This window comes from Hylobates moloch, unplaced genomic scaffold (assembly GCF_009828535.3).
Source record: "Hylobates moloch isolate HMO894 unplaced genomic scaffold, HMol_V3 SCAFFOLD_24, whole genome shotgun sequence".
Taxonomy (NCBI): domain Eukaryota; kingdom Metazoa; phylum Chordata; class Mammalia; order Primates; family Hylobatidae; genus Hylobates; species Hylobates moloch.
The window spans coordinates 10,961,472-10,988,014 of NW_026652299.1; the positions used below are offsets into that span (position 1 = coordinate 10,961,472).

The 26,543-nt window shown below is 35.4% G+C and overlaps 1 protein-coding gene across 2 annotated transcripts in view; it reads left to right on the forward strand.

The window, feature by feature from the left end:
- The window catches only part of LRP1B (LDL receptor related protein 1B), a 1,938,417-nt gene that overhangs the window by 1,322,109 nt on the left and 589,765 nt on the right, over positions 1–26,543 (forward strand). For both annotated transcript variants that reach the window (XM_058434432.1, XM_032145942.2), the window contains exon 32: positions 15,562–15,711. In XM_058434432.1, coding sequence (XP_058290415.1) covers positions 15,562–15,711 — 150 coding nt within the window. The remainder of the gene's footprint in view (positions 1–15,561; positions 15,712–26,543) is intronic.

The window sequence follows — 26,543 nt, forward strand, 5'->3', positions numbered from 1 at the left end:
TTCATTGTTGTAAACTTCCCTGCTTTTGCTTTATAGCATAGTTTTGGTTTGTTATGTTTCTAATTTTATTTGTTTTAAGAAATTTTTAAAATTTCCTTCTTCATTTCTTCATTGATCCATTGATTATTCAGGAGCATGTTGTTTAATTGTCATGTGTTTGTATCGTTTCTAAAGTTTCTCTTATTATTGAATTCTAGTTTTATTCCATTGTGGTCAGAGAGATGCTTGATACAATTTTGACTTTTTTGAATTTGTTGACACTTATTTTGTGGCCTCACATAGAGTCTATTCTGGAAAATGTTCCATGTGCTGATGAGAAGAATGTGTATTCTGTAGTTGTTGGACAAAATACTCTGTAAGTGTCAGTTCGATTCATTTGGTCTAGAGTGTAGTTTAACGCCACTGTTTCTTGGTTGATTTTCCATCTCAATGATCTGTCAATTACTGAGAGTGAGGTGTTAAATTCCTCCATATTATTGTGTTACAGTCTCTCTCTCCCTTTAGATTTATTAATGTTTGCTTTATATATTTGGGTGCCTTGGTGTTCGATGCATATATATTTAGAATTGTTATATCCTACTACTGAATTGACCTCTTTTTTATTATATGTTGACTTTCTTTGTCTCTTTTTAAGTTTGACTTAAAGTCTGTTTTATCTAATATAAGAATAGTTACTTTTGTTCTGCTTTTGATTTTTATTTACATGGGCTATCTTCTTCTATCTCTTCACTTTCAGCCTATGTATGTCTTTTTGTAGGTGAAATGAATTTCGTACAGGTAGCATATAGCCTAAATAAAAAAAAAGCCTGAATTAAAAAAAAATATTCAGCTGCTTTGTGTCTTTTAAAAATTGGAGAATTTAATCCATTTACATTCAATATTATTTTTGATAAGTAAGCCATTTTGTTACTTGTTTTTAGAGTATTATGAATTTGTATTTATACTTACTTTTAGCAACGAGTTTTAGACCTTCAAATGTTTTCTTTTTGCACATTAGCATATATATTTTTGTTTGCATATTGAAGAACTCCCTTTAGAATTTTTTTTGTAAGATGAGTCTAGTGATTGTGAGTTCCCTCAGCTTTTTTTTTTTTTTTTTGAGATGGAGTCTTGCTCTTTCACCCAGGCCAGAGTGCAGTGGCGCGATCTCGGCTCACTGCAAGCTCCGCCTCCCGGGTTCATGCCATTCTCCTGCCTCAGCCTCCTGGGTAGCTGGGACTACAGGCGCCCGCCACCATGCCCGGCTAATTTTTTGTATTTTTAGTAGAGACAGGGTTTCACCGTGTTAGCCAGGATGGTCTCGATCTCCCGACCTCGTGATCCGCCTGCCTCGGCCTCCCAAAGTGCTGGGATTACAGGCGTGAGCCACCACGCCCGGCCCTCCCTCAGCTTTTGTTTGTGTGGGAAAGACTGTATTTCTCTTTCATGTTTGACGTAAAGCTTTCTGGGCACAATATTCTTGCTCAGCAGCCTTTTTTCTTTCAGCAATTTAAATACATCACCCCCCTCTCTCCAGGCCTGTATGGTTTCCATTGAGAAGTCTATCACCAAGTGAATTGGAGCTCCTTTATGTGTTATTTGCTTCTTATCTTTTGATGCTTTTAGGATCCTTGCTTTGTCCTTAACCTTTCAGAATTTGATTATTATATGCTTTGGGATAGTCTTATTTGGGTTGAATCTGTTTGGTGATCTCTGACCTTCCTATAACTAGATATTTTTATCTTTATCTAGGTTTGGTACGTTTTCCGTTATTATTTCTTTGAGTAAGTTTTCTACCCCTTGCTCTTTCTCAACTCCCCTTGTATGCTAATAACTCTTAGATTTACACTTTTGAAGTTATTCCCTATATCTTGGAGGTGTTCTTCATTTCTTTTTATTATTTTTCTTTTTTATCCTTTTACTGTATGTTTTCTGATAGCCTCTCTTTAAGCTTACTTATTTTCTTCCACTTGATCCATTCTGCTGTTGCCTCTAGTGCATTTTTTAGTTCAGAAAACTTGTTTCTCACTTCTAAGATTTCTGTTTGATTTTTTAAATTATTATTTTAATATTTGTTACTTGCTCTGATAAGCTTCCGAATTGATTTTCCACATTTCCTGGAAGTTCAGTGAGTTTCTTCAGAACTACCATTTTGAATTCTTGATCTGAGAGCTCACAAATTGCTGTCTCATTAGGGTTAGTCACTGGCTCTTTGTTTTGTCCATTTGAGGAGGTCTTGGTTCCCTGTTTGCTGTTGTTTCTTATGGATGTATGTCTACAGCTTTTCATTGAAGGCCTTTACTTGTGTCTGGCTTGTGTTAGTTTTCTAGGGTATGTTTGCTTAGAGTTTCTTTGCAGTCACTTGTAAATCTACTTAATCCTAGATTGATGGCTTGCTTTTTCATTTTTTTTTTTTTTTTTGGCATTAGATGGCATCTTAATCCCAAATTTGCCTTGGCTTTCACGAGTGTTCAGAGCACTTCCGGTCCTGAATTGGAGTGGGGTTCCTAAGGAGGATACCTTGGCTCTGTAGGAGACTGGCTGGGGCTTCATGCTCAGAATACTCATTGAGATTGCCTCCTACAGTGTGTTGCTGCTGAATATCAACTTTTATTTTGTGTCCTCTTGGCTGAGATAAAGAACAGTGTTTCACAGGTTGGGGTTTCTAATCCCACCTTCCTTCTGTGTCTCTAGCTGCCCTCAGGAGTTTTCTCCCTACAGGCCCTCATGATTCTTCCTGTGGGTCCAGACAGTAATAGTTTTCTTAAAAGAGGATCCAAGATGCTGGGGAAGCTGGCTCTGCCTTACTCTCATTTTTTCCAGTGTAGAAACCATGAGTCTAGGAGGAATCATTCATACGTGGTGACTGGCAGATTGGGGGAGGGGCATTATGAATAGAAAGGCCCATTTCTCTTACTGTCTGCTCAGAGTTTTTCACTTCTCTATGGCTTCAGGGATCATCTCAGCCTCAGATTTGAGTTCCTGGATATTGCTGGTGATCATCTTGGCACTCGATAATTATTTTTGGTTTTCTGTTGGGGAGAGTGAAGCCATCTGGCTTCTCTTCTGCAATTTTGATGGTGTCAGTCTCTTCAACTGGGACAATTTAAACATGCCAATTACCCTAACATGCACATTTTTGGGATGTGGGATGAAACCAGAACACTCAGAGAAAACCCACACAAACATGGGGATAACAGGCAAACTCCATACAGACAGTGGCCCCAGGTGGGAATCATTTTTTTTCCTAGTCAATGTTATACTAAAATGTTATTCAAGGACCTGCTGTATATGTATACCTACGTATATGTTATTTGTTGCAAAATTTTGACTTATGAGATCCTGAAAACTGGCTAGTCAAATCTGAAATCTTTGGGCAGGCTATCACTAAAGACATGCTTGACACTCTCAGGCAGGAGCTGAAGCTGAAGACGACAAAATGAGTTTCTTTGTCAGACAAACCTCAATTCTGTTCATAAGGCCTTTCAACTGATTGAATCAGGACCATCCAGATTTTTGAGAATAATCTCCCTCACTTAAAGTCAACTGATTGCACATGGTTATCACATCCGCAAAATACTTCCACAGCAACACCCAGGATAGTGTTTGATTGAATAACTAGGTATCACAGCCTAGCCATCTTGACACATAAAAGTAATCATCGCACGTTTTGAACACAAACTTTTCTGTAGTTGTGCAGTGTGACCAAAACTTCCCACTCCAGCCATATTACCCTTCTTTGATATTCTCCCGATTTTTAGTATCTTTTCACTAATATTACATTTTAACAAGTGATTTTTTTGCCCAGAAATTTCTCCTGTCTCCTCTTAGTTTAGTTCACTCACTCCTGTCTAATAAGCCAAGTGTTATTTTCCAAGAACCCTTCCCTGACCTCTGTGACCAGGTTGAAGTCTTCTAAAACAGACACTTTTAGGACTGTATTTTACTTTTTAGCTCTGTTATCATTTAAATTTTTAATTTGTTTGTTGAATATATGATTACCTACTGCCTCATCAACTAAAAGGGAAGCACCACAAAGCTAGGGACCATATCTGCTTTATTTACCATTATCGCCTCAACTTATAGCACAATTTTGGCACATAAGTAGATTTTCAATAAAAATTTGTTGAATGAAGTGAATACTGTTTCCTATCCTGTAACAAGAGTCTCTCTACAGGATTGACTAAACCTAAGATTTATTGATATGTCTTAGTTGAGTAAGATTAATTTGTGAATGTGTGATATTTAGAAAGAATATTTCCACTGGAAGTGCATACTTGGTGACCTGGATATGGATTCATGTTGCATTTCATTTGATGTATCCGAGGAATAAAAAACATATTAAAGTGCTCTCAGATTTATATTTATACCATTATTTTCTCACATATGGTGTACAAAATATTATGTATATGCACCTGGGTTGCTATGTAAGTACATGACTAGCTAGGAAGAAAAAGTTGGAAATGTTACACTTCTAAATTTTCTTCTCCACTTATTCCTCTTGCTTTTTCTCTAGCTTCCCCTGTCTAACCCTGTGGCCACTGGGCTCTCATTAGCACCTCAATGACAGATTTCTCATAAAATTAAAGAACAGGCAGAAATAAATATAGTCATATTATCTACTTATTGATGAATCTTCTTAGCACAGGGAATAAAGATGAAATCAAAAAATTTTTACAGTAATCCCTCATTTATTTCAACCCTATTAATAGTAATTTTTGATCTATCCCCAAAGGCCTCATATAGATTAAACCAGATTAAAAGTACAGTGCATAGTAAGTTTTTTAAAAAAAGTTAGAGTATTTTCACTGTGCGTGCCTCAACCATTTTCTTAAAATATATTTAAGAGCTTATATTTCTTACTAATTAAGAGAAAATACTAAAGAATTTCAGATTATTGTGTTTCCTATTTTTTAAATTTTTTTTATTCCTTTTGCTATTTTTTTAAACTTTTGTTTTAGGTTCGGAGGTACATGTGAAGGTTTGTTATATAGGTAAACTGATGTCATTGAGGTTTGTTGTTCAGATTATTTCATCACCCAGGTATTAAACCTAGTACTCAATAGCTATTTTTTTCTGCTCCTCTCCCACCCTCCTCCCACCTTCGACCCTCAAGTAGAATCCAGTGTCTGTTGTTCCCTTCTTTGTGTTCGTGAGTTCGCATCATTCAGCTTTCACTTATGAATAAGAACATGTATTGTTTGGTTTTCTGTTCCTGTAGTAGTTTGCTAAGGATAATATTTTACTATTATTTTTTTCTGTCCTTCTGAATAATTTAAAACTGCTATGCAAATAATTGGATAAAATATTTCTGTGTTTTATATATAAACTGAAACTACTATATAATATAGAATCAAAGTTGTTTCACAAGGAAACACTTGACATAGGATATTTGAAATACTCTAAGCAGTCCATGTCATGGTAATACCACTTTAAAAGATTCCTTCAGAACTATTCCTAGTTCTGATTTTTAAAATGGAATTTTACTGTACTGTGAATGGGTATATGAATGTGTGAAAAAATAAATACAAACCTGTTGTTGCTGGCATACATGATCATCACACCATGAAATGCTTAAATACATAGGGCATTAATCACTGCATTATTTACTCATTGTAATTTCATTTACTTATTGCAAGCAATTATTGTAATTATTATTTAATGATGAGTGTGTGTGAGCTCTGGCTCAAACTGCCTACAATATTCCTTAAATTTCAGTGAAGAAAATTAAACAATTAAGAAAAGAAGAGCCACTGTTCAATTGAATTTCTTCTCGTGCATATTGTTGTCAGATTATACATTTTAATTTTTTTTCCAGAATGTGAGGAGAAAACACTATATTCTGCCTGGTAAAAATGGAGCAGCATTAATTAGCTCATAGCAATTATTACCTAACACCCTTTATAGTACCTGTATTCTCATCATGAGGCCACACCGTTGTGTCTGCATGCACTTATCAAGAGCTTTCATATGGTAGAACCATGATCACTCTGGCAACAAAAATGATATAATTATAGTGACTACTTTTTAAGCTCTTGTAATATATCAGCCACTTTCAAAATGCTTTGCATTAATCATCTCATACCAATTATTTCTGAAAGAAGTTCTTTTCCTTCCTTTATAGATTCAGAAACTGAGTCTTGTTGAAAGAAGGTAGTCTACGATGAAAGCTGGGATTCAAATCCAAGTTTATTTGCTTCCAAAACCATATTAAATCTTAATCATTATGCTGTGCCCAGAGAGGCTGATTTCATATAGCAATTACTTGACCTCAGCAAAGATCAGGGAATAAAGCTGATACTTTTCAAGCATGGAATGTGGGAAAGGGAAAAATCCAGAACTAGCTTATTCCTAAGAAATGTGGACCCAGTTAGGACACAACAGTTGACTTTTCTAAGCAGCCAGGAGTATGCAAGAACCAATTTCACCTCTTAGCCAGTTGTGCCTCACAATTAATTATTTCTGAATCTTTAATTGCTTTGCAATGGCAATGCCACTGATACACTAGACTTTCTAGTTTGAGGAATTGTTTTTATATTGTAATTCACTGACTTCCCTTGCTTGTTTGCTGTTAAATCCACATGTGACATACTTAAAATAGAAGTGCATCATAATCATATGAAAACGCTCAGCTTGGCATTTTATGAGTATGTGTCACTAAAGACTGAGTAATTGCAGCCTTCAGGCAATTTAGGCTGAATAACTTTGTTTCTGTTAAATACAAATCAACATCAGCATTCCAGTTATCCATTGTTGAGCTAAATATTCTCAATTAAGATGTATTACTCAGTCTTGGATATATTAAATGCTTAGAGCAGTTTATATATCAGAGGATTTTACTTTACTGCTTACAGTGATTTCTATGTTTAAAATGCCCTTATATTATGAATTTTATCCCTTAAGCCTCATATAAAGGAACTTGGCTTGTCAATCAACATTACCCTTCATGGATATTCTTAGGAATGTTGTGTACTATATATTTTTATTTCTTTGATGTTTCCCCTTTATTCTTTTTTTTTTTTTTTTTTTGAGATGGAGTCTCACTCTGTTGCCCAGACCGGAGTGCAGTGGTGCAACTTGTCTCAGTGCAACCTCTGCCTCCCAGATTCAAGCAATTCTCCTGCCTTAGCCTCCTGAGTGGCTAATTTTGTATTTTTAGTAGAGATGGGGTTTCACCATATTGGCCAGGCTGGTCTTGAACTCCTGACCTCATGATCCACCCGCCTCGGTCTCACAAAGTGCTGGGATTATAGGCGTGAGCCATGGCACCCGGCGTGCCCTTTATTTTCAATGTAATCCCAATTGAAAGTTATTTGTTTACTTAAACTTGAAGTACATCTTGAAATCTACCAGGCATTTTCTATTACTTTATTCCAATTCATACACTGTATGAAGTTGATTGTGAATTATATTCGTAGATAACATTCTTAAGCACTTTTTCCCACATCAAAATAAAATAAGGAACCTCAGTTTTTAGAAGTGAATTTTTTAAAAAAAGTCCTGGATATGTTTCCTTGTTCAATATTATGCATTTCTGTTATTGATATATACTTATTACTCAGCACAATCACTTTTATTATGTAAGAAGCACATTCCATTTAAGACTGCACATCTCAAAAGAAATGTTACAAATAGGTTACAAAAAAAGCCGCAGAAGTTGACAAACTAATATAATTACACATGCTAACACACACAAATAATTTAAATATATTACACTTTCATCTGATTATTCATTTACTCATTTAATTCAAATGTTATTAAGTTGGGGGTGCGGGGGAGGTAATTTTTTGAGAAGGTTATTAAGTGACCACTAGGTACTAGACCCTGAAAATGAAACCTGGTACCATCCTCAAGGAGGACATAGTTCAGTGAAGGAAAAAAAAATCACTGATAATTAAAAGCCATTTGAATGAGATTTTTAGTGGAGTTAAACAAAGCAAAAACACTCAATGTTTTTCATAAGTACTATGCTCATCATACAGATAAGATAAGTAGACACTGAAAATAAACAACAAATATTTTGCAGGGAGGAAAATTAGAAAAAAGAATTGTAACCAAATTTATGATATTTTGAAATTGCTACAGGATCTTGAAAAAAATACTTTTTTTTTTTTTTTTTTAAAGAAGCAACAGAAAGAGGAGGGGCTTTCCTTATTCTCAGCAGAAAAGAAAAGCAGGCATAAAAGACATGATGATGATATGTGCAAGAGGATGATATGTGTACAAAACTGAATTTTTTTATATACATAGCAAATCTAACATAAGGAAATATTTAGCATTATGTTGTCAGGAACTACAGTTTAAAAATATTTAAGTGACACAATCCAGTGCTTTAAAAATATTTTGTTCTATTTTACTTACCAAGCTATAAAATATAGTTTTGGAAAATTATAAAACTGTAGGTATTAAAGCTTTTAAAATGCTTTTAAAAGAAAACACTTAAAGAAATAATTTCATTGATTCTGGTTTTTCCTCTGTTTCTGTGTGTGTTATTTTCACAAGGCACATAAGATTTGCTACTCATCAAGGGCTCGGGATATGGATAAACTGTCCGAGGTAAAATGAGTTATGGTAGGAAGGACGGAGGAAATGTTGAAATGTTACCTTGAATAAGATAAGTAGTAAGGGATCAGTTGACTACTTTAGCCCTGTAACTGACAGGGTGAAATGAAAAGGGTAATTTCCAGGAAGCATTTAGATCATGTTAAGATAAAGGCAGTATACTCTGACTAGTTGTTGAATAATGTGCTTTTAAAAAAATTAACGTAGGCCGGGCGTGGTGGCTGATGCCTGTAATTCCAGCAGTTTGGGAGGCTGAGCCGGGCGGATTACTTCAGGCCAGGAGTTCAAGACTAGCCTGGCCAAGGTGGCAAAAGCTGTCTTTACAAAAAATATTTAATACAAAAAATTAGCAGGGCGGTATAGGAGGCTGAAGCAAGAGAATCACTTGAGCCTGAGAGGCAGAGGTTGCGGTCAGCCGAGATCATGCCACTGCACTCCAGCCTGGGCGACAGAGTGAGACTCTGTCTTGAAAAAATAATAATAATAATTTAAAGGTTTATATACACATTCTCATGTGAAGATTAGTTTTTATTTCTCTGAGATAAATTCCCAGGAATGCAATACTGGATCACATTGCATTAGTGTGCTCAATTTTATAAGAAACTGTCAAATTGTTTCCTAGAGTGGTTTTATCATTTTACATTCCCACTAGCAATGTGTATCAGTGATCCAGTTCTCTGTATCCTTGTGGGCATTTAGTGTTCTCACTGCTTTTTATTTTAGCTATTCTAATAGATATATAGTGTATCTTATTGTCAGTTAAAAACTCTTCTATTTCTTCTAGACTTTAGGTTGTTTATAACAATTTTCATTTTAATTTGCATTTTCCTATGATATTGAACACCTTTTTATGTGTTTATTTGCCATTTGTATGTATTATTCTGTGAAATATTTCTTCTCTGTTCTCTTTTCTCTGTGAAATTTTCTTCTCTGTTCTAGTCATCATGCTCCATGTCTTTTGCCCATTTTTGAATTGCATTTTTTTTAACTATTGAGTTTTGAAAGTTCTTTCGTGGATGCTTACTTTTTCTTGGATGCATGGATTGCAAATATTTACTCCCAGACTAAATCATGTCTTTTATTACTTTTCACAGACCAAAAGTTTCTAATTTTGATGTGTTTGTTTTATAATTGAGAGAATATTGTGATTATGAATGAAGTACATAATCTCAAAATTTTTAGTAATTAGATTATCTCCAAATTATCAGTTATGGGATTACCAGAGAGATGGTTGCAAGCTTTAGAATAGAGGCTTACCTTGAAAGGGAAATATAAACATTTATACCACTCATAAATATAGCTAACATTTACATCATGCTTTCCTCGTGTCAGACACAATTGTTTGAGGCATTATTCTTATCATTACCACCTCACAATGGTGGAGTAGCCAGGGCTAGGCTGCCAGAAATACTTAGACAAGGCAACTGAAGGCTGACACCTTAGATTTGTGTTTATTCACAGAGAAGCCAGGGATGGAACAGAAAAAGTGCTTGGGTTTCCTCAGTACATTCCTTTTTTTTTTTTTTTTTTGAGACAGAGTCTCGCTCTGTTGCCCAGGCTGGAGTGCGGTGGCATGATTTTAGCTCACTGCAACCTCCACCTCCTGGGTTCAAGCAATTCTCCCGCCTCAGCCTCCTGAGTAGCTAGAACTACAGGCGTGTGCCACCACACCTGGATAATTTTTTTGTGTTTTTAGTAGAGATAGAGTTTTGCCATGTTGGCCAGGCTGGTCTCAAACTCTCAACTGAAAGTAATCCACCCATCTTGGCCTCCCAAAGTGCTGGGATTACAGGCACGAACCACAGTGCCCAGCCAGCACATCCATTCTTTACCCAGCAAAACCCAAATATTCTCAGGATGGATAAAGCATTTCTTGAGATAGCCTAATAGTGAATACTTCCCCATGTAATAACTAGCCTCCAACAGAGCTAAAGTTTTGTTTCCAAAACAGTTCTGCCCCAGGAATAGGAATAGTCATGCCATTTCTGATGAAGCCTGAAAAAATGTTCATTTTGGGGTATTTGGAATATTCTAGTTCTTCTACAGGTATAGCATGTGATGTAACTTACTGGTATTTCTCTATGTTTTGTGTGTTTTCAATGACCAGTTTCTAAAACTTTCACAGTCCCAGAAGTAGAAGGAGTTGTTTTCTACTGTCTGAAGTTAGTGCCAGAAAAAGACTATTTAGAAGATTTTGATTATATTTATTATACCTGTGTAGAGGCCTGGAAGTTAATCCTCTACATTTCAATATTCATAGTGTGTCTATTTCCCGTATCTACATCTCTACCATTCCCTTGTCCCCAAAGATTTCACCATTGTGATACTCTTTCCAGCAAAATTTAAATGGCCCAGTTGAATTTACTAAAATATTACATTTGAAAACTTATAAAAATATGCAATGTTTAAAATAATTTTTTAAAAATTGTGTATCACAGAATTACCTGGAGAGATATTTTAAAAATACTGAGGCCAAGGACCAGCCCAAAATAATTAAACTGAAATTTTGTGGACTGGGGCTCTGGGATCAATATTTTAAAATAACTTTCCAGATACTTATAATTCCCAGCTAGGGATAAGAATTTTGAAGTTAAATTTGCTAAGTGATAGAAACATATTAAAAATTATCTATTGAAAGCCTTAATTCTTTTTTTTTTTTTTTTTTTTTTTGAGAGGGAGTCTCGCTCTGTCACCCAGGCTGGAGTGCAGTGGCGCAATTTTGGCTCACTGCAACCTCCACCTCCTGGGTTCACGCCATTCTCCTGCCTCAGCCTCCTGAGTAGCTGGGACTGCAGGTGCCCGCCACTGTGCCCGGGTAATTTTTGGTATTTTTAGTAGAGACGGGATTTCCCCGCGTTGGCCATGATAGTCTCCATCTCCTGACCTCGTGATCCGCCCGCCTCGGCCTCCCAAACTGCTGGGATTACAGGCGTGAGCCACCGCGCCCAGCCGAAAGCCTTAATTCTTAATTTTTAACATTCCTTTTTTATACCCTTGCATTTTTATTTTAACTACATATTGCATAGTATATTTATTTAATTTTGAGCCACTTAGAAAAGAAATGAGACACACAAAATGAAATGCCTAGTCTTAATTGCAGCAACACTTAAAACTTAATAAACTTAATTTTTCCAGTAACATATGAAATACTGTATGTGTAGGTAAATTACATTATTTAAAAATATTTAGTTTCTTACATTAATATGTAGAATATTTCTATTATGAGAGAAATTACATAATTTTTGCAATTTTCATTGTCTCAATAAAAATTAAGCTGGCCTATTTAAATCAAAATATTCAAATAAAATAATATATAAAGGAAAATTTGGGACTGATAATAAGGAATGTTACAATTAAAGCATAAGGACTAACTGTATTTTTATAAAAATAGAAAAGATAGGTAAAAAACATACATTTTTCTGTTCATAAAGTTTTTTCTCAATTTAAATAGTGACTAATTTTTTTTATATACTTACTATGTTATTTGATCTAGATTTCCTCTTTTGATAGCCAGATTCAGATGATTTCAAAAATTAGTTAAATATGTCTTATAAAAACAAGACTATGTTACAACTGATACATTCTTCAGACAGATTCTATCGCCCTTTTGAAGATTTTCAACTTTCAGTCACCCATTCTGAGGATCCTTTAGTACAGACATAATTATATTTCTTTGCATAGGTTCCAGGACAATTTTATAAATATGCTCACGTTTGACCTGTTTTCTCGTGGGTATTGATTTAGCATTATAAAATCACTGAGTAGTTTTAATTGCATTAAACAATTATTTGTTCACTGCCTAGTGATTCATTTTTTAAAATATTAGCATAACAGAGAACTGATTCAAAAATTATTCCAACATCATGTATACCAATTAATCATTTAGTGTTGTTAGGACTTAAGTGAATGATAATAACAAAATGAAAAATCTAATGATGCAAAAACATTTACATTAATAAACTTCAGAGACATGTATTATACTTCTACATATATCTATACTATGAATATAAAGCAAATGTCACCAGTTTTTAAAAATCATAATGGGATTTGTAGAGCATTGCAATTCTGTTTTATGAACCTGAGAATAAGTGTACCCAAGAACATTTAAGGGTTAAGCTAATATATTTAACAGGAAAGAAGATATATGGAGGGAGTTACGTGATATGCATCACATGCCTATATATATATAGAGAGAGAGAGAGAGAGAGATTAATATAGAAATTTTAAATATCATTTTTGTGAATCTTAAACCTATTAATTTGAAGCTATTCAATCTTAAAATTAATTTAAATATTTAAGCCATACTAAGTAGAGCTGTTGAATCGTTGCTCATCCTCTATACTTGTTACAGTATCTGGGTATAAGTAGTAGGTTAAAAAATTCAGTTGGGGCCAGGCGCGGTGGCTCATGCCTGAAATCCCAGCACTTTGGGAGGCCGAGGTGGGTAGATCATGAGGTTAAGAGATCGAGACCATCCTGGCCAACATGGTGAAACCCCATCTCTACTAAAAATACAAAAATTAGCTGGGTGTGGTGGCACGTGCCTATAGTCCCAGCCACTTGGGAGGCTGAGGCAGGAGAATCGCTTGAACACGGGAGGTGGAGGTTGCAGTGAGCTGAGATCATGCCACTTCTCTCCAGCCTGGCGACACAGTGATACTCTGCCTGAAAAAAAAAAAAAAAAAAAAAAATTCAGTTGGGAAGATAACTAAACTTTCCTAGGCAGAACTCTTTGAAAACAAGCTATAGTTTCAAAATGGAATTAATAGTCTGTCCATTTATTTGATGTTTATTAATTTTCTTGTTTATTCTAGTCATCATGCTAGACAGCAAATATAATAAGATGACTATGACAAAGCCTCTTTCCTCTAGGCACAGTCCAGAAGCAAAGACGTTGAATAATAGACTCTGGTGAACTCAGATCCAGAAAAAAAAAAAAAAAAGGGAGACAAAATTCTTCCCTCTGAAGCCCTGTCTTCACTAAATTGCTTGGCCTTGTGTATTGCATTGATTTAGGAGGTTTTGTTTTATTTTGCTTAAACTTCCCATATACTCCCTAGCTTCTTCCCTCATTTTAGATGTAAACTTTATATTGTAGAATCACATACATATGGAAAAGTAAACCATCCTAAATATATGGCTTGACGAATGTTGATTAAATGAGCTTGCCTATATAACCAGTGCCCAGATCAAGACACAGAATTTAATTAGAAATACAGTAGCCCTGTGGCCAGTCATTAGCTTACATTCCACACATGTCCTGACTCTGAGCATAATCTAGCTTTACCTTGTTCCTATAGAACCATACACTTATTGAAAGAAAAAGAAAAAAAATAGAGCTAGGCGAGGTAGCTCACACCTGTAATTCCAGCAGCTCAGGAGGTTGAGGTGGGAGGATTGCTTGAGCCCAGGATTTCAAAGCTGCAGTGAGCTATGATTGTGCCACTGCATTCTAGCCTGGGCAACAGAGTGAGAACCCAACTCTCAGAAAAAAAAAAAAAAAAAAAAGAGGGTCTAATCCATAGAGATAAATGCCTATAACGATTCACATTCTTTGTCCTGGGAATCCCTGCAGTTGAGAATTATTAGGCTATATTTGACCTTTTCTCAGTGCACTTGAATCTGTGTGTCTCTTCAGTCATCTGCCCTTCCTTCTTTTCATCTTTTTTTTTTTTTTTAAGGGAATTATTTGTGATTTGTTCACTGTATTCTCTGAGAGAGATCCCAGGAACACTTGGTTGCATTGTGTGCCTGAGTATATGCCCACATGCACTTTTCCATGAGTAGTTATGGATCACAGAAGGTCAACATGGTTCTACAGAGTTATTGTTAAAATGTGGATACTGATTCTGCTGAACATGCCAGTAGTTAAGTAGATGTGTGCCAAGGACCTTTAGAAAACAAAAAGTACCTACCCTGAGACCTCTGACAATGATGGCCACCACTATAATATGTGAAGTTGCCCATAAAATACAATAAAGCCTACCCTTACCTCAGTGACACACTGTGCCAGCTCGAGATTAGGGTCTTAAGCCATTGGCTTGATTCACTCACTTGCCAAATGGTTTATCTCCCCCATATCGGCCTCCAAATGAGCTCAATTTAATTCTGTGCTTTGGTAAAATTACTATTTGCTGAAAATCTTCCATTTTTGGATTTACTTGAAGAGGGATGAAATCACCAATTTAAATCTGTAACTGCCTAAGTAAATTTTATGGAAAATAGATGAGTAATTATAAATTTCATCAGTTAAATTAGTATCCCAAATGAGTCATTACGCATTAAAACTTTCTGAGGCAAAGTGGCATAATGAAGAGGGCAGGCACTCAATTTGGAAACAGAAACTTTCAAAAAATATCTGGAATGTCCACTAACTAGCTGTGAACACAGATTTCTTATCTACTCTAGGTACTATTTTTTGTTTCTGTAAAATGGAGCTGTCATTTCTCTCAGTGACACAGATTATGTTGGTAATCCATAGAGATAACTGTTAAGTGCCTATAAAACTATAACGTTTCTCTGTCAGTTGAAACTGTTTATGTTGGCTGGGTGCCATGGCTCATGCCTGTTATCTCAGCAGTTTGGGAGGCCAAGGTGACAGGATCCCTTGAGCCCAGGAGTTCAAGACCAGCCTGCGCAAAATAGTGAGCCCCTTTTATTAAAAAAATAAAAATAAAAATTAGCTGGGCATAGTGGTGCACATTTGTAGTCCTAGCTCTGCAGGAGGCTGAGATGGGAGGATTGCTTAAGCCTGAGAGTCTGAGGCTGCAGTGAGCTATAATTGCACCACTGCACTCCAGTCTAAATGTCAGAGTGAGACCCTAATTTTTTAGTGTCTCTAAAAAATTAACAAAAAACCCAAAACAGTATATGTGTATTTCCCTATTAGCCAGATCTTATTTGTAAAGACAAAAATCTGAGCTTTCAACTTATTTTTTCCCCCTCAAATCCAGTGGTGCTAGGTGAATATTATAACATAAGTGGCTATCATTGTGTTTAAGTTGTAAAATTTAATTACAGGTCTATCGATAGACTATGTGGAAAACAAGCTTTATTGGATCAGTTCGGGGAATGGAACCATAAATAGATGCAACCTGGATGGTGGTAATTTAGAAGTAATCGAGTCAATGAAAGAAGAATTAACAAAAGCTACAGCCCTAACCATCATGGGTAAGTGAAATTATTCTATAGCTCGGTTGCTTTGTATTGATTGGAGGCTGATTTATTATGACCTGTTAAAAGCTTAGGAAAGTTACTGCTCCATTAACACCAGAACTATATTCAAATTGAACACTTCTATGAGGTTTTCTTCTCTTCCTTCTTTTCCTCTTTAGCAAACAGACTTACAAGATTATCCAGATCAGAAACTTAGTGTTAGCAATACTAACATTACTGTTACTGATTCTTGGCTTACTATGACTTGTATTATTTTACAATTGTTATTTTCTGTGTTCTATTACAGTCCTCTAAAGTCTAAGGGCCTAGTGCATTTGTCACAGTAAAGTCAAACCTGGCTTACCTCCATTTAATAAAGAATAGCTTGATCCATAGGTAGAATTCAAAAGACAAGACAACAGGGTCCATTTGACCAATGATTGAAATAATTTCCCATTGAATAATTCTTTTCAGTATTTTGGAGTGAGTAGAGATTTTACTTATTTGAGTGTTATTTCCGTTCCTTTGATTCAATCTTCTAGGGAAAAAAAGGTGCCAAGTAGGTAAAATGATTAGGAAGCTAAAAGGGAGGTATGGCTTCCATGGAGCAAATAATTAACCTCTACTATATTGATATTAGAAGCTAATGTTTGAAATGTAAGTTTCAGTTTAAAAAGGTAGTTTGAATTTTTCAAAAGATGTTAAGAGTGGATGCACAAAGAAGAGCCCTTTGTTGAGGATGGCTGTTTTGATTTAGTGAATGGCTGGCTCTAAGCTGAAGTTCGTGGTAGGTGAGAGGTGTGAGGATTGGCTAATCTACAAAGAATTTCAGTAATTGCATTTGGTTACAGGATAATAATCAGAAAATTATTTAATATTTATAATTCTGAATATTGTGATATATTCAGAATAATTTTTAAAAACATATAATTTATGAAAAGCCCATTTGAATACATTTTTACATTTATTTATATAGGTAAAAATTTATGCCTTTTAATTCTATATTCTAAATCTTTTAGCCATTTTACTGTTTCTCAGGTTTGTGAGGTTTTGTTGTTGTTGTTGTCTTATTTTTTTTGGTAATGAATGTTCATGAGTATATGTTAATAAGTAAACAGTTGTTAATTGAGACAGATTTAGAAATTCATTTTCTAGACAAAAAATATTTTTATCATCTTTGATTTTCAATTAAATTAAAAATATCTAGATGAAGGTGAACAAGGTTGAAATGTTGCAAATTTTATTTAAGAATGAGTCTTCCTCTCTCTTGTGAAGGAAAGAGAAAAAGAGATTGTTTTAACAAACCTTAAGTGTTAAGATGATCTCTATTTCGATTTTTATTATGGGGAAATATAGACATTAAAATATCTGCCTATATCACAAAGTTGTGAGAATCACTTGAAGTTCTAAATGAATGTACTTTTTGAAAAGTAGAGTTCTATGGAAATGTCAAAGTTGGCATCCGATGCCTATTACTTTGGTCCTTAAAGCACTCTCTCTGTTTCCCTAGTTGGGAATTTCCAGATATGTGATAGAATAATTCATCAGATGTTTAGTGTTTTTCATCTGCTTAAGCTTATTCTTAAATTGCTGTCCTTCTGCTATACCTTTTACTTATATGTTTTTTCTAAATTATTTCTTAGAATCAGTGTGTTTTTTTAAATAGTTTTTCTTCAGATGAGGAATTTAAATGTGTAAAAGACAAATCATCTTGTATTTAAGTCTCCAATTTTCTTTTTGAGTCTTTGGGCAATTTCTGTGCTATTTATATAGCATTATATTGATATTCTTTTCATTGTATATATCCAGAAGTTACATATGTATAAAACAAAGGATTGTACTTGACAAAAAGGTTATTTTACAGTAGGAATTTATTGACAATTATTTTACAGTGTCTATAAGATGACTTTTTTTAAAAAAACAGAATATATTACTCAGTACTGGAAAATGAACAATAATATTTTGTCTTATGAGTCTTTGTACATATTTTAAATAAAAATAAGCAGAGTTTAAATTCTGAAAGCAGTTGAGTAAGCTGCAACAGTCTCTAAATCATCACCCACATTATGTTTTCAAAAACTGATTTCCAATATACTTTATGAAACCCAAACTAGCAAATAGCATAACCAATGAACTCAATAAATTAGAGGGAAGGTGTTAAAAATCTTGCATAACATTTCAAGGAAAGTCAGTGACTTTTAAGGGAAAAAAAAGTATAATAAAATTGTTGCCTTGTAGAACTATTTAAGGCTTTATAAAGGTTTATTTCTGCTAATATTGCTGCTGACCATGTTCTGAGTAGGAAATGAATACTAAACTTACAGAGCTCAATGCTGCTGTAAATATAGTATCAAAAAATGGAGCAGGTGTCTATCTTAGCAAAAAATAAAGTCTGTTAGGTTTGTCGACTGATAAATGGAAGAAGGAGAAAGTATGAGTGAGACCGTAACGCCCATATTGTGTCAATGTTGTGAATCTGATATGACAACAGCTTTGTAGAGGAACCCTGCCTTGCAGAAATTAAAATTCTCTTAACAAGTAAATTGCTGTGTAAGTATACCCCTTTTTGCCACCATAATTTGAGTAGCCCTGAAATACAAAGAATAAATATATATATTAAAAAAAAAAAAACCCTCTTGGCCGGGCACAGTGGCTCATGCCTGTAATCCCAGCACTTTGGGAGGCTGGGGTAGGCAGATCACGAGGTCAGGAGTTCAAGACTAGCCTGGTCAATATAGTGAAACCCCATCACTACTAAAAATACAAAAAAATTAGCCAGGCATGGTGGCGGGTGCCTGTAATCCCAGCTACTTGGGAGGCTGAGGCAGGTGAATCGCCCAGGAGGTGGAGGTTGCAGTGAGCCGAGATCGCACCATTGCACTCCAGCCTGGGCGACAGTGCGAGACTCAGCTTCCAAACAAACAAAAAGCCTCTTAATGCCTCTACTGGCAATATGTTAACTGGGCATATCAAAATACACTTAGCAGTCTGAGAATTTAAAATTTAAAGTACATCACCAAAGAGAATCAGGGGAGGAGTCTCTATAGCATTTTTTGGCTTGGCTTTAAACTTACTCTTCTCCTCAGGGTTCTCCTTCTTTCAAAACCTCCACCCTTTCTCTTTGAGAAGAGAAAAAACAAATGTGATGGCCTACTTGCTGCTGAGGCTGAATACTATAGTCATATAAAAAAAAAAGCAATGAAAAAGTAAAACACAGGAACCTCGCCAATATCCAGGGGATTACTGAAGACTGCAGTTACAAATGTTTAAGAAGAAATTTGTCTACAGTGATCCTGAAATTACACATCCAGAAAACAAGTCATTGTACTATGAAGTGATTAGTATATACAAGTGTATGATAGTTCCCCAAAGAGGCTACATAGGTGCTGAATGATAAGTAACTAAAAGTTTGTCTTTCACAAACATTTAAGAGTAGTCTATCCTAAAGCAATGTTAAAAAAAAAAATCTCTTTGAACGCTTTGCACAAGTTTTTAAACCTCAAGGATTATAAATTGGAACCACTCGAGGCTCTTAGTTTTACTTAGAATAGTACCCAGATCAAAATAAAGCAATTATTTGATGACTCAGTCAAGACCTGTAAACCGAGATATGTTTCATAAACACTTTGCTATATCTCCTTTTAATAAGTAGAGCTTTGCTTTCTTTCCTTTGAGTGTGGGTAATGTCTCATTTTTAATGAAGAGTATAAGGCAGAAGTGATGATATGTGGCTTTGGGGACAAAGTCATAAAAAGCATGAGCTTCTTTGCCCTCTCTTGGATCACTGTCCTTAGGCAAAGCCAGCTGACATGTTATGAGGACCCTCAAGCAGCGCAGTGGGAAGAAAGGCAGATCTCCAGCCAGCAGCCATGTAAACTAGTCATCTTGAAAGCTGAACCTTTAGCCCCAGTCAAGATTTTAGCACAAGCCAACAGCTATAAAGTAACCTCAAGGGAGACTCCAAACCAGAACCACCCACATGGCTGCTCCCAGATTCTAGACCCACAGAAACCATGTGAGACAATAAATGTTTTATGGTGCTAAGTTTTGTAGTCACTTTTTGCTCTGCTATAGATACTAATTCATATGTTTACCCACAGGGCAGTCATTTATTTATGAATAGACTTAGAAGTTCAAATCTTTTTTTTTTTTCCATAATTTTTTTTTTTATTATACTTTAGGGTTTTAGGGTACATGTGCACAATGTGCAGGTTTGTTACATATGTATCCATGTGCCATGTTGATTTCCTGCACCCATTAACTCATCATTTAGCATTAGGTGTATCTCCTAATGCTGTCCCTCCCCCCCTCCCCCCACCCCACAACAGTCCCCGGAGTGTGATGTTCCCCTTCCTCTGTCCATGAGTTCTCATTGTTCAATTCCCACCTATGAGTGAGAACATGCGGTGTTTGGTTTTTTGTCCTTGCGATAGTTTACTGAGAATGATGTTTTCCAGTTTCATCCATGTCCCTACAAAGGACACGAACTCATCATTTTTTTTTAGTTAAGCAGGTTATGAATGAGTAAAGTATGTCAGGGGTGATAAAACCAAATAGCTCCAACATACATGTTAAGTAGGATCTGAGTCTAGGCTGCAATATCTGAACTAGCTTGGGAGTGGCAGGTATTATGATGGAGTGGGAAAAATGAACGTCCCACTTACGGTAGAACACCTCTCAGCTCCACTTATTTTTGCCATAAGGAATATTAACCATTTGTGCCATATCTTTTATTTTTGAGGAGAAGGAAGAAATACAGATATTTATTTAAAATCTCATAATTTTTAATTATTAGCAAGTAATCTTTTTTTTAAATTTTTTTTTAGAAAAATAGCATGGAAACTGACATACTATATAGGCTAGCTATGAAGGCTATGAAGGCTAACACTATAAAAGCCAAGCACTCTACAAAAAACAACAACACAAATCTCTACAATAACCTTCTGTTGTTGCTTCAGCACAGAGGGCACCAGGTGTCACCTCTGGTTTGGTCATCATTTATACTGGTGATATTGAGTTGCTGAGAGAAAAGGATGGAGTTAAGGCAGCCAACACCCAGCGGTACCACTAGAGGGGACTTTAGTAGAAAAAAAAAAAAGTCACCTGGTAGAGCTGGTATAATATACAGAGGAGAATAGGCCCGTTCTGTAGAGAACAGGATACAGGATTTTCCACGAAGATTTTCTAGTGGTGTTTGAACAGAGCTTGTATTCTGCCTGGGGTACATAAAGATTAAGGACATACTAATGTTAGGTGTAACTCTTATTTGAGTTAAACTCCTAACAAGGCAATGTAACTACTTGTAGAACTTGCACCCTAACAGCAATAAATATCGATTGCCATTCATTCTTTCGTTCTTTCAACAAGCATTTATCAGTGCCCACTATGTGCCAGCTGCTGATATACATGGTGGCAAGAATCCCAGCTTGCGTAGTAACATGGAAGACAGACCATAAAGCAGATAAATCAGTAAAACATATATATAGTATGATAGTTGAATGTTAAGGGAAAAAAATAGCAGATCAAGGAAAATAGATAAGGAAGTGTATGGGGTGAAATTTGAGGCTGAGTAGCCAAGAGTTTGCGAAGACAATGACTTCTGAGTAAAGATCTGAAGAGATAGTGAGAGAAGATCGAAGGAATGCTGTGTGAACTAACAACTGCTTAACATTTTGCTGATTTTACAGTTTTTATATTATCTTTTAAATGTTTTGTTTTTTTAAAAAAAATATAAAACATGATTACATTAAAATAAATCTTCCCAGGTGAGAAGGTTAATTTTCTAAGACAGAAATCCTTTAAGTTGGCCGGGCGCGGTGGCTCACGCTTGTAATCCCAGCACTTTGGGAGGCCGAGGCGAGCGGATCACGAGGTCAGGAGATCGAGACCACGGTGAAACCCCGTCTTTACTAAAAATACAAAAAATTAGCCGGGCGTGGTGGCGGGCGCCTGTACTCCCAGCTACTCGGAGAGGCTGAGGCAGGAGAATGGCGTGAACCCGGGAGGCGGAGCTTGCAGTGAGCCGAGATTGCGCCACTGCAGTCCAGCCTGGGCGACAGAGCGAGACTCTGTCTCAAAAAAAAAAAAAAAAAAGAAAAGAAATCCTTTAAGTTTGTCATGGCTCAAATAGTGTATTGCCTGTGCTTCTCCTATTCTCCAGGGGGCTCACTTAGTCAGATTTGATTTACACTTTGGGTGCAATGACTGTTTAATGAGGACTGTTAACACCTTTCAAGTTGCTAGATAAAAGCTGACCAACCTATAACTCTGAACATCAAATTATTTTCCATTTTTATTTTATTTTATTTTATTTATTTTATTTTTGAGATGGAGTCTCACTGTGTCACCCAGGCTGGAGTGCAGTGGTGTAATCTTGGCTCACTACAACCTCCACCTCCCAGATTCAAACAATTCTTGTGCCTCAGCCTCCCCAGTAGCTGGGATTACAGGCATGCACCATCACACGCGGTTAATTTTTGTATTTTTAGTAAAGACGGGGTTTCACCATGTTGGCTAGGCTGGTCTTGAACTCCTGACCTCAGGTGATCCACCCACCTCGGCCTCCCATCTTCTCCATTTTTAAAGATGATCTTGTCAGTTTTCCTTACTTTCAGGGCTGGCAAATACAAAAGTTTCTGCTTTCTAATATACAGTAATAACTAGTTGCTCTAAAATTATATTTACGACGTTTTCTCTTAGATTTTTTTTCTAAGTATTTTGCAAAACTTTTTATGGAATTTTCTTTTATAAAAATACTTCTGTTTGGCCGGGCATGGTGGCTCACATCTGTAATCCCAGCACTTTGGGAGGCCAAGGCAGGTGGATCACAAAATCAGGAATTCAAGACCAGCCTGGCCAAGATGGTGAAACCCCATTTCTACTAAAAATAAAAATAAAAAATAAAAAATTATCCAGGCGTGGTGGCGGGTGCCTGTAATCCCAGCTACTCAGGAGGTTGAGGCAGGAGAATTGCGTGAACCTGGGCTGCAGAGGTTGCAGTGAGCCAAGATGGTGCCACTGCACTCCAGCCTGGGCGATAGAGTGAGACTCTGTCTAAAATAAAAATAAATAAATAACTACAAATAAAAAAATCTTCTGTTTTATGAAATAATAATATGATAAAACATTTTCCTACATGATTTTAAACGATTTGTGCTATAAAATAGTATATAGTCAGCTATGTAATATTTTACTATCGATTACCTAGTATTCAGTTATAGGGATTTTTTGTGTTTATTTACCTTTTTCCTCACAACTTTTGACATTTTCCTGGTCACTAATGCCTGCAGGAGACAGTGACACAAACTCCAGTTAATCAAGTCACTGTTCAGTTTTTAGTGCCTTTATGAGGAGCAGGACTTTAAAACTATTGACTAAAATTAGGGTTTCTGGGTTATTTATGGATTTTATTTAACATATTTTTTTTCCTTTCTGCATATGCAGTTTGAGAGCAGACTGCATATATTGTATTTACACTGAAGAGAAAGTTGAACAAATCAATTCATGGAGATAAGAGAAAATACACATATAAAACGAATATTCTCACAGAAACAATAGTCTTATTTCTTGTTGAAAATTATGATGGAATTCACGAAATAGAAGGATGATAGCTTATCTGTATTTTGTACTTTTTTAGTGGGGCATGAAAGAGCTGGTGTGAATGGATCATAGCTTTAAAATAGAAGTGAGGGTATGAATAATATTTAAGCAAACCTGAAGTCAGTATGTCTAAATAGAGAATCACTGACAATTTGTGTACTTAATGGTCAGCATATCATTTAATCACAGATGCTCTTGACATTGTTTATTAAAATAAGTCATGTAGTAATTTGTCAAGGTCAAGAGTTTGAGCCCTAGGCCCTATAAAGGATATGAGTTTGAAGTTACCCTCCACCCTTCACTCACACCTATGAGCTATTTATTCATTATTCTCTGCTATTCTACTATATGCACAGTTGCTCTCATTTGTATTTCATTCTGTATATACTTTTTGTTGTTGTTGTTTTATGGCACTAAATGATCTTTGGAAGTTGTATTTACCATGATATTTGTAGATAAGGAATCTGAAATTATCATGACATATTCTACTTGAGTGTCAAGGTGTAGGCATATATATTTTTATTTATATATTTGTATGTCTTACCTTGGGCTGCTATAGCAAATTAACATAGGCCGAGAGGCTTTAAAAACGTCGGAAGTTTATTTCTCACAGTTCTGGAGGCTGGAAGTCTGAGATCAGGGTGCCAGGATGGTTGGGTTCTGGTGAGGGCCCATTTCCAGATTATAGATTGCTTACTTTTTATATCTTCTCATGGCAGCAAATGAGAGAGAGTAAAGAGAGAGAGAGAGAGAGCTCTCTGGGGATCCTTTCATCAGTTCACTAATTTCATTCATGAGGTCTTTACTCTCATGACCAAATTACCTTCCAAAGATCCCACTCTGCAATTCCATCAAATTGGGGATTAGGATTTCAACATGTGCATTCTTGAGGGACACAAATATTCAGTCTATTGTATGTGTGTGTATGTATGTATGTATGTATGCATATATATATGCACACACATATGTACACAAGCACGTATATAATTCTTATCTATCCATTATATATATCTCCTTATCTATTTCTCTATATGTTGGCACAAAAGTAATTGTGATTTTGCCATTAAAGTAAAGATAAAGTTTTAACCTTGCATGATTTTTATCACTAATTTGTTGATTCATCCATTAGTAATCAAACTATTAGATTTAAATAAAATAGGAAATAGTTTTAAATAAATGATTATATAGGTTAAAGCAATAGAAAAGAACATAAAAAATTACAAATAAAAAATTTCATTTGTGAAGTTATGCTAATCAGAGTTCATTTTAATCCGTTTTATAAGTTAGGCAAAAGTATTTCAACTTTTAGTTAAGAATTTGGTGGGAGTTTACAACATAAAACTGCTTAATTTGTCTTAGAATAGGTTTGTGCTTCCTATAAATATCTAAGTAGCTATCTCCAACAACCCTCAAATCTTAGAATCACTTGCAATTGGCTAACCTCACTATGAACTAAAAGAAACTTTGAGTCACAGGTAAAGGCAAAAAAAAAAAAAAAATAGCCTTTAATTACACGATTTCCATAAATATTTATGCTCTCTCTGCTAAATTTTTCTATTTATCACAATTTTAATATATTATACTATTGAGCTGTTTCAAGTGGCAATTTTCCAGGAACGGGATTAATAAGTAAACATTAAAAAGAGATTAAATTTTGGCTACTATGGGGATCAATCAAAAAAGGTGTGTTCTGTGTGTATTTGCAGACTCATGTCACAGTCTAGTAATGAGAAAAACGCTGGTTCTGTTGATTTGGTTATGCACACAACATTTGTTTTCAATCAATGTTAACCAAATAAGCTCATCATTTGTCTTTTAGGGAGCCCTTGAAAGGCTTTAGCAAACATAACCCTTAAGGACATTTGTTCATACTTTCTGTGGGCTCACCTCACAAACTTGAAGTTATCACAATAGCTGCTATGGAGATTCAAGGCACGTGGGTAGTTTACCAATGGGAAAGTCAAGGCTGTCAGATTAAAATACTTCCAGACACCATCTGCATATCAGAAAATGTCATGTTCAGTTGCTCAAGAATAAATACAGTGTTCATATTGTTGGGGATTAAAGGTTTCAAATGTTCCCTCTAGACGTTGTATGACAAAGTATTTACGATTGTTTAACCTCTCCGCTAACTGAAAAAAAGTGTGAGTTACAGCTAATGGCAAAAAAAAAAAAAAAAAAAAAAAAATTAGTTTTTACCTACACTAACTCTTAAGCTTTCTCAGTTGAATTCTCAATGATAAGCTTTTAAAATGTATATTTATTTCTCCTCAGCAAAATATTACTTGGCATAATAAATAATTTTAGAACTTTAAAAGTAAAAATCTAAGTGCTCAACTTGCACACTTTTTATGAATTTTCTAAGATATACTTAATATGATATACTTAAGATAGAAAAATTCAAAAAATACGTATAATAAAAAACTTAGTAAAATTGGCCTGCAGAAATCATCAAAAGCCTTTCTTCTACTTCTTAAGATAAATTATTATGGCTAGTTGTCATGGAACCTATGGAACATTATAAATGATGGCAAATGACAGGTTCTGGGATTGATGCATTTAATCTTGTTATCCTCAAACTGAACACTCGCAGATTTACATTGAACTCTGATTTGAAAGGAGTCTATATGCTGTCTTATTATAACAAAGTGGGGAGTCTGGTAATTTGAAAATTCCTTACCTCTTATAGTTCACCTTAAGGAGTCTCTTCTGTTTCCTACAATGCAAGTTCGCTTTACATGTTGTCAAGTGCAGATTTTTTTTTTTTTCAAAGCTTACTAAATCTCTTCCCCTGAATGTAAAAACAGCTGAAACTCAAGTTTCAAAGGAATCTTTGCTTTTCAGAAGACCCTTCCTTCCTTCCCTTCCTACCTTTTCTTCTCTCTTTTACCCCACTCTGTCCACCCTAGGCTCTCCATTGCTTTTCTCATATCTTTTTCTTTCTTTTTTTTGGGGGGGTGGTGGGGAAGGGGTCTATTTCTTTCCTTTATGAGAGAAAACAAACTTTCAGTTTCTATATTTTTATTTTCTGAAAGTAATTTGAGTCAATCAGATTCTGAAATGTCCTTTACTTCTACAATTTGTAAACTATGATCTACAGAAACCTAGAAATGTTATAGAAATGCCCAGAATACCACAATCAACGCAGGTCTGTGTTTATCGTTGATGTTTTGAGTTACTGTGAGAGGTTTTGCATTATATTTTGTCTAAAATAAAAGTTCCAGCCAGGTGTGGTGGCTCATGCCTGT